The sequence below is a fragment of the Vipera berus genome (genome assembly GCF_964194415.1).
Source record: "Vipera berus genome assembly, chromosome: 2".
NCBI classification, from domain to species: domain Eukaryota; kingdom Metazoa; phylum Chordata; class Lepidosauria; order Squamata; family Viperidae; genus Vipera; species Vipera berus.
In genome coordinates, this window is record NC_138203.1 from 9,239,672 (window position 1) to 9,251,045 (window position 11,374).

At 44.3% G+C, this 11,374-nt stretch overlaps 1 protein-coding gene across 2 annotated transcripts in view; it reads left to right on the forward strand.

Moving 5' to 3' along the window:
* The window catches only part of LOC308663112 (uncharacterized protein), a 29,154-nt gene extending 18,700 nt beyond the window's left edge, over nucleotides 1-10,454 (forward strand). For both annotated transcript variants that reach the window (XM_081319295.1, XM_081319296.1), the window contains one exon: nucleotides 9,229-10,454. In XM_081319295.1, coding sequence (XP_081175421.1) covers nucleotides 9,229-9,815 — 587 coding nt within the window. In that variant the 3' untranslated portion in view covers nucleotides 9,816-10,454. The remainder of the gene's footprint in view (nucleotides 1-9,228) is intronic.
* The last annotated feature ends 920 nt before the right edge of the window (nucleotides 10,455-11,374 follow it).

The following is an 11,374-nucleotide window of genomic DNA, read 5'->3' on the forward strand; positions in this document are numbered from 1 at the left end:
AGAATGGGATATGGTCTCCTGCGTGAGCAGGAGGTTGGACTAGAAGACCTCCAAGTTTCCTTCCAGCTCTATTAATTAATCAGTAGAATGGCTTGCCTCCAGAACCTGTGGGTGCTCCATTACTGGAAGTTTTTAAGAGGAGATTGGACAACTATTTGTCCAGGATGAAGTAGGGTCTACTACTTGAGCAGGAGGTTGGACTAGAAGACCTCCAGGATGTCTTCCAACTCTGTTATTCTGTTCCATGCTCGGTTGAAGAGGGCGGCTTGCAAGCTGTTTCTCTAAGAGGACAGGGGGTGAATGTTTCAGCTGAATCAAGGAATCTTAGGACTCGGAGGGACCTTTGAGGTCATCTAGTCCAACCCCCTGCTCAAGGCAGGAGAACTTATACCATCCTGAACAAATGGTTGTCCCATCTTTTCTCGAAAACCTCCGGCATCCATGACTCTGGGAGCCAAACTCTTACGCTGATTACAGGTAGTCCTCAAGTTACGACTACGGTTGTGTCCAAAATTTCTGTTGCTAAGAAAGACATTGGTTGGGTGATTTTTGCCCCATTTTGACATGCTTTCTTGCTACAGTTGTTAAATGAAGCACTGCAATTGTAAAGTTGGTCACACGGTTGTCAAGTGAATCTGACTTCCACATTGAGGAAAACTAATTCACTTAAAATTGCGGACTCTGCTTAACAAACACAGCAGTCACTTAACAACCGCCGCATAAAATGTTAAAAAAGCGTATCCAGTCTTGTGATGCCTTGACTTACAAGCACAATGACTTACGGCCATAATCGCAGTTTTGATTATGGTTATAACTTGAGGAGTCGTTGTATGCCCAGTTCTACTGCCTTTGTTTTAAGTTAAATAGTGCCTTTTGTTCATTTTAAATGGTTAGTCCTGGAGTAAGGTGCTGTTGATTACTTTTGATGGATATGCCTTGATTAATACAAGGTAAGCTGTCCTGGGTAGCATTTTTAGAGAAAAGCAAAATTGGAACGAAACAGAGAGGATCGCCCTTTGCAAGGATGACAAGCTCATTGGTGAAGTGATCCATATTTTTGGGAGACAGTTAGGTGTCATGATGATAGCATCAGGCTAGAATCCGGAATCTGGGATCCTGAGTTCTAATGCTGCCTGGGGCACAAAGCCAGATGAGTGGCCTTGGGCCAGCCACTTCCTCTCAGGCCTTGGAAGCAGGGAATAGCAAACCACTTATGAAAAACCTTGGCAAGAAAACTACAGGGCCTTGCCCAGAAGGGGACACAAGGGAACAGAAGAAAGAGACAGAGAAAGGGAGAAGATGATAGCTAGCTAGGGAGATAGAGAGATAAAGAAATAGGGAGATGATAAAGATAGATAGATAGATAGATAGATAGATAGATAGATAGATAGATAGATAGATAGATAGATAGATAGATAGATAGATAGATAGACAGAGATGGAGAGAGAGGGATGGAGAAAAAGATGATGGATAGATAGACAGAGAGAGATGGAGAGATAAAGGGATGGAAAGATGATGGATAGTTAGATAGATAGATAGATAGATAGATAGATAGATAGATAGATAGATAGATAGATAGATAGATAGATAAATAGATATAGATAGATAGATAGATAGATAGATAGATAGATAGATAGATAGATAGATAGATAGATAGATAGATAGATAGATAGACAGACAGACAGACAGACAGAGATGGAGAGATAGAGGGATAGAGAGAAAGATGATAGATAGATAGATAGATAGATAGATAGATAGATAGATAGATGATAGATAGATAGAGATGGAGAGATAGAGGCATGGAGAGAAAGATGATGGATAGATAGACAGACAGACAGACAGACAGAGATGGAGAGATAGAGGGATGGAGAGAAAGATGATGGAGATAGATAGATAGATAGATAGATAGATAGATAGATAGATAGATAGATAGATACATACATACATACATACATACATACATACATAGAGAGAGATAGAGAGATAGAGGGCTGGAGAGAAAGATGATGGATAGATAGACAGAGAGAGATGGAGAGATAAAGGGATGGAAAGATGATGGATAGATAGATAGATAGATAGATAGATAGATAGATAGATAGATAGACAGACAGACAGACAGAGATGGAGAGATAGAGGGATGGAGAGAAAGATGATGAATAGATAGATAGACAGACAGACAGACAGACAGAAAAAGTACTGCAACAAACTGGTGGGTTAAATGCTTGGAAAAACTTAAAACCTTTTCCGATGGTTTTAGTTTCCTGCAGGCTGGCCTCACTTTTCTGCTGAACCTGCAAAGAGACAGAAAAAAGAAAATCTTTTCTCCAAGTGATGACCAGGACTTAGGGGACAGTGAATGTGTCCAGATGCCCACTCTCTCTCTGGTCACTTGCAGGCCTCTGAATGCTGGGTCATGAAAGGACAGCAAAGGAAACACCCAATGTTCTAACTCAGGGCTTTTCGACCTTTTCACCCATTGTACCACTTTTAGGATATGGCAACATCCGAGTACCACCAATCGCCTAGCAAGGTGTCAAAAACTTGATGACAAAAAAGGAAAAAAGTGATGAAGTACAGGTAGGCCTTGACTTACAACAGTTCACTTAGTGACTGTTTGAAGTTACAACGGCACTGAAAAAGTGCCCCCCAAGCCACAACCAAGCAAGACACCTGCCTGCCCACCCGGTGGCGCTCTTCCTCCTGTCCGAGGTTTTCATTGTTGTGAGCATTTCTGTTGAGGATTGGCAGTGGGGGTGGGGGGCTGTTTGGTTTTTATTTCTCCCTCTCTGCTGGGTGGTTGCAGCAGGTTTTGGTCACTTCACATGACCCTGGGATACTGTGACCGTCATAAATATGAATCAGTTGCCAAGCCTCTGAATGTAAATCACAAGACCCTGGAGATGCTGCAACATTCCAGCTGATCGGCGCTTCTTCTGGGCTCAGAAGCACCGGGATCAGCGCCGAGCTCCAGCTGGAGCCTGGTGCTGATCCTGGTGCTTCCGCTGAGCCCTGACAGCCCTGCAGCTCCAGCCATGTTTCGCTCAGGCTTGTGCGGTGCTGCCACTGGTTCACCTCATTCCCTTCCCCCACTACTTTTCTAGGATGGTCGCGTACCACCTGCCAGGTGCCAGTGTATCACAGGTGGTACCTGTACCACTGGTTGAAAAGCCCTGTTCCAACATTTGAGGGGCTGCCACAAAGAATAGGGGTGTGTGTCAACCTCTTCTCCAAAGCACCCAGAGGCAGAAGAAGAGGCAACGGATGGGAAACTCATCAAGGAGAGAAGCAACCTGGAACTAAGAAGAAATTTCCTGACTGTTAGAACAATTAACCAGTGGAACAGCTTGCCTCTAGAAGTTGTGAATGCTCTCCAACACTGGACGTTTTTAAGAAGAGACTGGACAGCCCCTTGTCTGCAATGTATAGGGTCTCCTGCCTGAGCAGGGGGTTGGACTAGATGACCTCCAAGGTCCCTTCCAAGTCTGTTAGTCTGTTATACACCAGGTTTCTTCAGCATATTCAACTACAGACCTAAGACTCAGGCCTTGAATTCATCTTATTAAGAAAAGTCACATTTTTCTCCCTATGACTTCTTCCCTATGGCACAGATGTCTCAAAAACTTACAGATTCTGCCTTGGGAAACCATTTACGAGGGTCCAAGAGGAATTTCAAGCTGCTTTGGATCAGCTCAAAAGCCACACGCCACACTGTGAAAGTTTTCAAGATTTTCCAGATAATAAAGAAAACTAAGATCAAAGGGGCATTTTTGCCGAGAAGTATAATCAATTTCTGAAGAGCTAAAATGCCAAAACATGGAGCTGCCAGCTCCATACTGGAAAAAAAATATCCAGATAGCTAAAGTCCTGGGCTGGGTTTAAATATAAACAGGGTCTTTGTATGATGTGTTCTGAGCGCATCATAAAGGTCACCACACAGCACTATGCCAGCCCCATCTCAAAAGTCCCTCATCATCCTCTTCCTGGAAATTGTCACATAGAAAAGCCCTCACCTACTTGCTGGAATTCATGATGCTCCACCCTCATGTCTATACATTTATCATCTGTAGTTTATCATCTTAGAAAATCAGAATAGAGCTGGAAGGGACCTTGGAGGTCATCTAGTCCAGCCCCCTGCTCAGGCAGGAGACCCTATTCCATTTCAGACAAATGGTTGTCCGGTGTCTTCTTAAAAACTTCCAGTGTTGGAGCATTCACCGCTTCTGGAGGCAGGTTGTTCCACTGGTTAGTTGTTCTAACTGTTAGGAAGTTTCTCCTTAATTCCAGGTTGCTTCTCTGCTTCATTAGTTTCCATCTGTTGCTTCTTGCCCTGCCTTGGAGAGTAGGTTGACCCCCCTCTTCTTTTTTTAACATATTTTATTGATTTTTAACAATAACAATCTTTTATTGAATTAAATTAAATTAAAAACAATCAATAATAATTAATTTCTAAAATTCCATAATATATTAATGATATTTTTCCTGGATCTTCTCTTCTTCCAGTAGTATTCTCCCTTTTGTCAACATCAAACAAATCCAATACTTTCAATGCATACAAGGTTAAATATAAACATTTTTCTTGGGTTTGTACAAATAACAATAACATCAACGTATAACATCTTTTCTAATTGGCTTATGTTTCAATTGCATTTATAAAGGCCATCTTATTGAGTCACTATGTGTCCTGTTTTCAAGATTCTTATTTAAGCTTAGTTTTCCCTCAGTGTTCAAACCATTTTTATCAGTCATGATTTTCTCAGTTAATTGCCTTTACACAGCTAAACTTTTCATTCACACACCCCATCCCAATATTTTTACATTTCATATGTTATAAAAGATACTATACTACTTGCATGTCTTATCCCTCTTACTGCAGGGCCCCTCTATATCCAAAATTTATCTATTCTTTTAACCATATTCAAACAAGTGTTTAATCATATAGTACTCCATCTGGTAAATCGAGTCAAATCTCTTGAATCTAATTATAGCTTTCTTCTTTTGCCAAGTAGCTTTCCAAGTCAGTATGTTCAGCTTGCCAGGGGATTCTTCCTGTATTTAATAATAATCATAATCATAATCATAATAATAATAATAATAATAATAATAATAATAATAATAATAAAGTTGGAAGGGACCTTGGAGGTCATCTAGTCCAACCCCTGCTCAGGCAGGAAACGTTATACCATTTCAGACAAATGGCTGTCCAGTCTCTTCTTAAAAACCTCCAGTGTTGGAGCATTCACCACCTCTGGAGGCAGGTTGTTCCACTGGTTAATTGTTCTAACTGTCAGGAAGTTTCTCCTTAGTTCCAGGTTGCTTCTCTCCTTGACTAGTTTCCATCCGTGGCTTCTTGTCCTGCTTTCAGGTCCTTTGGAGAATAGCTTGACTCCCTCTTCTTTGTGGCAACCCCTGAGATATTGGAACACTAGTTATCATGTTACACACACACAGTCCTGGGGCACCCCACTACACACTTCCCTCCATGTAGATGCGGTTCTATTGAGGACCACACGCGGACTTTGCCTGCCGGTCAGCCAGCTACAAATCCATCTGGTGCGGCTAGCCCACATTTTCCTATCTTATCAAGTGGTAGGTTGTGGTCTACTTTATCAAATGTCTTACTAAAGTCCAAGTTGCACCCTTTTATGTTTACAGAAAATAGAATAAGAACTTTATTGTACTATAAATAAATCGGCATACATTAAAATGAGATTTTCGTTGCACATAGCTCTCAATATACACAAATAACAATTGCAAGAGCCTTGACTGCAAAAGAAAAATAAAAATATTGATGAAAGCGATCACCGCACCATAAGCAATCCCCAAGCAGATTTATACAAAAGCTGAACGATGGGAAAAACCTGAGTCACGATAAACCACGTTTCTTGGTCAAGGAAGAAGCAAACCTTGCAGAGTTTTTACAAGCTTCTAAAGCCACGCGACGGGGGCGTTCCGGAAGAGAGAGTTCCGCCCACAGCAGCTCTGGCCAATAGGAAGAAAAGGGCGGCCCTCCCTCTTTGCGCAGGCGCGAGTCTTTCCCCGCGCTCTGCGTTGTAGCGCATGCGTGGTCCATCATTCGCGCTGAGGAAGCCGGGTGGGCGCCATTTTGGTTGCGGCCCGGCGGCGCCGTTGGCGGCGGCAATTGGTGAGCGGAGGAAGGTTTGGGCTGGGGATGATGGGAGTGAGTGCCCGAAGCCTAGGGAGACCAGTGGTGAGGCGAAAAAAGTCCGGGCCCGCGTTCACATGTTTCTGGGTCAGCCCGGGTTGGTCCCTCAGCAGTTCTGAGGGGAATCCGCGGCTCGGCGCTTTGCCGTGAGGTGCGTTTTTATTTAATTTATTATTTTTTATTTCGCCTTGATGGAATTTTTATCCTGCTTTTTATGTATTTGGGATAACTCAAGGTAGCAAATTTGCCTGATCCTATTTTCCCCACAACAACCCTGCGAGGTGGGCCTGCCTGGCCTGAGAGAAAAACCGAGCCAACATTCCTCCCACCCCCATAAAGACCATTTATACAGCACACTGCAAAAGAGGGGGATCCAGTTCAAACAAACCAAAATATCTGCAATATTATTTCATTATCAGCAATTGATTAATATTGGTGAGTTACTTCACCACAATAATTCGCTAATATATTCAGGAATATTACTGAATGGTCTCTGTAATCCAGATAATAAGCACAGAGTGATAGTCTTAATTAATATTACTTCGCTACAGTAATTCAGGAATATTAGTGAATTGTTTCGCTGCAGCCCAAATAATATACGTAAAAGGTAGCCATCTAATTAATATTTCACAAGCATAATTTACTAATATAACCCTCGACTTACGACCACAATTGAGCCCAAAATTTACGTTGCTAAGCAAGACAGCTGTTGTGAGCTTTGCCCCATTTTACAACCTACCTTGCCACCGTTGCTAACCAAATCAAACGGGTTGTTCAATTAGTCGCCCGGTCGTTAAGTGAATCTGGCTTCCCCGTTGACTTTGCTTGTCAGAAGGTTACAAAAGGATCACGTGACCCTGCAACTGTCATAAATGTGAGACAGTTGCCAAGCATCTGGATTTTGGGGAGGCTACAGTGTGAAAAATGATCTTGTCATTTTTTTCCCCACTGCCCTTGTAACTTCAAATGATCACTGAATAAATGGTTATAAGTCAAAGATTACCTGTGGTACAAGGCTTTCTCTAATATTCCATTTAAAAGTACAACAGCAACTCGTCCTCTCTTTCAAAGGAAATGAGAGGATGGAGTTGTGTGATTAATTGAATACTGATTGCATCAACTGATTAAAATTGATGGCTTAAATGACAGAACATTTTCTTCTAGATTTGCATAGCACTGATTGTTGAACATGAGATATTAATGAAGAACGCTTAAAGGTAAACCAGCACACGCTTGTTTGCCTGCTCTGCTTAATAAAACATTTATTTTTTATGACATTTATATTCTGCCCATCTCAATCCGCAAAGTGTCTTTGGGTGGCTTAAAATTCACTTGCTGCACATAAGCAACATTACATAGAATAACAGAGTTGGAAGGGATTTTGGAGGTCTTGTAGTCCAAACTCCTGCTCAAGCACTTATACCAGAGGTCCCCACCTTTTGGGCACCAGGGACCGGTTCCGTGGAGAGAGGTTTTTCCACGGACCGGAAGGTGCATGGTTTTGTGTGCTGCCTGCATCCCACAGATGGGGCTTTGCTTGTTTGTGCGGACCGGTTGCTGGAATGCCACAGCCTGGTACTGGTCCACGGACTGGGGTCTGGGGACCCCTGACATACCATTTCAGACAAGTGACTGTCCAATCTCTTCTTAAAAGCCTCCAGTGTTGGAACACCCACAACTTCTGGAGGCAAGTTGTTCCACTGATTAACTGTTCTCATTGTTAGGAAGTTTCTCCTTAATTCCAGGTTGCTTTGCTCCTTGAATAGTTTCCATCCATTGTTTCTTGTCTTGCCTTCAGGTCCTTTGGAGAATAGGTTGACCCCCTCTTTTTTGTGGCAGCCCCTCAAATCCTGGAATACTGCTCTCATGTCACCCCTGGTCCTTCTTTTCTCTAAATTGGCCATACCCAATTCCTGCAACCATTCTTCATATGTTTTTGTCTCCAGGCCCTTAATCATCTAGTTGCTCTTCTTTGTACTTTTTCCAAAGTCACAACATGTTTTTTGTAAAGTGGTGACCAAAACTGGATACTGTGTGGCCTTACTAAGACTTTATAAAGCAGTACTAATATTTCATATGATTTTGATTCTATACCTCTGTTTATACAACCCAGGATTGTATTAGCTTTTTTTGGCGGCTGCTGCACATGGCTGGCTCATGTTTAAGTGATCGTCCACTGGGACTCCCAAGGTCCCATTTCTCTTTCTTGTTCTTCTTGAAATCCTCCAGTGATGCGGCACCCACAACTTTTGAAAGCAAGCCAAAAGCATTAGTTATATATGGGTGACTGAAGCTTCCCCTTATGCATTATTAACGAGGGTGTGAATAAGAGCAGGAATAAGGATGCTTTAATGTGACGAAGGCACCTTGGAGTGAGTTGAAACATTGATCTGGCTTGTCTTTGCTAAACAGTGTTTTCGGTAATTATTGTTTCATTGTACAGTTATCTCCTTTCCTTTTTTCCTTTTATTCTCATTATTTATTGGGCTTACATGCCACCCATCTAGCCTAGAGCCGACCCTAAGCAGCTTACAATAAAAAAAAGCTCAAGATGAAACATTTAAGCGTAATAACCATAAATATTAACACTAGGATTAAGTTGAAATTGCAAGCTGGGAAGAAAGGGAAGAAGATGCAGAAAAGGAGGAGGTGGGGTCTTAGCACATTAACCACCTCCAGAGTGAGATGCCCCAGTTGGGGGCCCAGGCCAGCTGGCAGAGCCAGATCTTCAGGCCCTTTCAGGACGTGTGCAAATCTCACCTGCGGGGTGGTGGATGATATTTCAAAGGGCAGAAGCCACAGCAGAAAATGCTCTTCTCCTGGCCCCCACCAGCTGGAATGTCTTGAGTGCCATGGTCTGTAGTAGACCTCTTCTGCTAGCACAATAAGGATAACCTGGGCCCATGCCTGAAGGGTTTTTATCACCCTTGAAGATGGAACAAGGGACTGGGGATAAACCTCGTCGTGTTCAGCGGGGTAAATTCCCAGATTTCTAAGACTTTGCATCCGTAATCCTATAGCATAATTGGATCCTGAAATGCCATTTCTGTCCTTGTTCCTTACAGCACTGCAAACCATGGAGAATTACCAGAAATCCAAGGTAGTGGAGAAGCCTTCTTCTCTCCCTTTCACCAGCTTGCCCTCAGACATCATTGAAATGAAAGTGAAGGATGGAAGCAAGATCCGGAATCTGATGGGCTATGCCATTGGCAAGATGGAGCAAGAGACGAGGAGACAGATGCTCTTCAGCGGGGTTGGCAAAGCCATCAACAAGACCATCACCTGCGTGGAGATTATGAAGCGGCGGCTCAAGGATCTTCATCAGATCACAAAAGTGTTCTTTCATCAAATAGAGGAGATCTGGGAATCCATTGTGCCAGAGGCTGGCCTGGATCCCTTGACTGTGAAACGAAATATCCCTGCCATTTGCGTTTTGCTGAGCAAAGAGCCCCTAGATCATCAGGAGCCAGGTTATCAGGCTCCGGGATCTTTTGATGCTTTCTGGTTGGAAACGCTGAATTCGGAGTCCCAAAGTCAGCCGAAAAGGAAGAAGGGGGCGGGAGAGGGGCAAGCCATGCAGGAAAGCACCCTTCCTCTGCCTTATGATAAGAATCCCAAAACAAGCCTCAGTCGAGCTGACAGAATTACTTAACCTACAGAGCAAGAGAAAGCCGGACAGTTTTTCGTGTTGAGAGAGAAAAAGGGAGAACCTTGGAATGGAAAGAGGCTGATTTAAAGGAAGCGGAAGAAAAGAGGCTGAGATTTCAGAACTGCCTGGGTCGGGTTGATCATCGGCATCTAGCAAAAGGGCTCTTTTCTTCCTTTCAGAGGGAAACATTTTAATTTAATTTAATTTAATAATATTTATATACCGCCCTTCTCCCTGAGGACTCAGGGCGGTTCACAGGGCAGAATAAAATACTAAATACAAACGTTAAAACAAGATTAAATAATTGCCCATATTAAAACAGTTGGAATCAAGTTCTAAAACACCAAGTTAAAATTAAAACACAAGACTAAAAACCCCACCAATCCCCATCAGGCTAGGCCGGCTTGAACAAACAGAAACGTCTTGAGATCGCGACGAAAGGAGCGAAGATCGGGCGCCATCCGGAGCTCTACCGGTAGCTGATTCCACAGCTCCGGAGCGCCCACAGAGAAGGATCTCCCCCTGGGGACCACCAATCGACATTCTCTGATCGGTGGCACCCTGAGGAGGCCCTCTCTGTGGGAACGCACAGGGCGCAGGGAGCTTGATGCCGGCAGCAGATGTTCCCTAAGGTACTCCGGCCCCATGCCATGAAGGGCTTTAAACACTGTTACCAGTACCTTGAATCTCACCCGGAAGACAACTGGCAACCAATGCAGCTCACGGAGCAGCGGTGTAACGTGGGAGTATCGGGAGACTCCCAACACAACTCTCGCGGCTGCATTCTGTACCAGTTGGAGCTTCTGGGTGGTCCTCAAGGGCAGCCCCATGTAGAGAGCGTTGCAGTAGTCTAGACGAGAGGACACGAGCGCATGAGTGACTGTGCACAAATCATCCCGGCTAAGATAGGGCCGCAACTGGCGCACCAGGCGAACCTGGGCGAAGGCCCCCCTAGTCACAGCTCCTATATGGTCTTCCAGGGTGAGCCGTGAATCTAGGAGGACTCCCAAGTTGCGAGCCCTATCTACGGGGGGTAATAGTTCACCCCCCATAGCCAAAGGTGGAACATCCGAATAAACCCGGGATGAAGGTATGCAGAGCCACTCAGTCTTGTCGGGGTTGAGCTGGAGTCTGTTCCTCCCCATCCAGACCCGAACCGCCTCCAGGCACCGGGACATCACGTTGAGGGCATCACTGGGGTGGTTTGGGGTCGAAAGGAAAAGTTGGGTATCATCAGCGTACTGATGATACCCAACTCCAAAGCCACGAATGATCTCACCCAGCGGTTTCATGTAGATGTTGAACAGGAGAGGCGAGAGGACCGACCCCTGAGGAACTCCACAAATGAGAGACCTCGCGGTCGACCTCTGCCCTCCTGCCAACACCGACTGCGAACGTCCCCGGAGATAGGAGGAGAACCACTGTAAAACTGTGCCTCCCACTCCCAATCCCCTGAGACGCCGCAGCAAGATACCATGGTCGATGGTATCGAAAGCCGCCGAGAGGTCTAATAGGACTAGAACAGAGGAATATCCCCTGTCCCGAGCCCTCCAGAGATCATT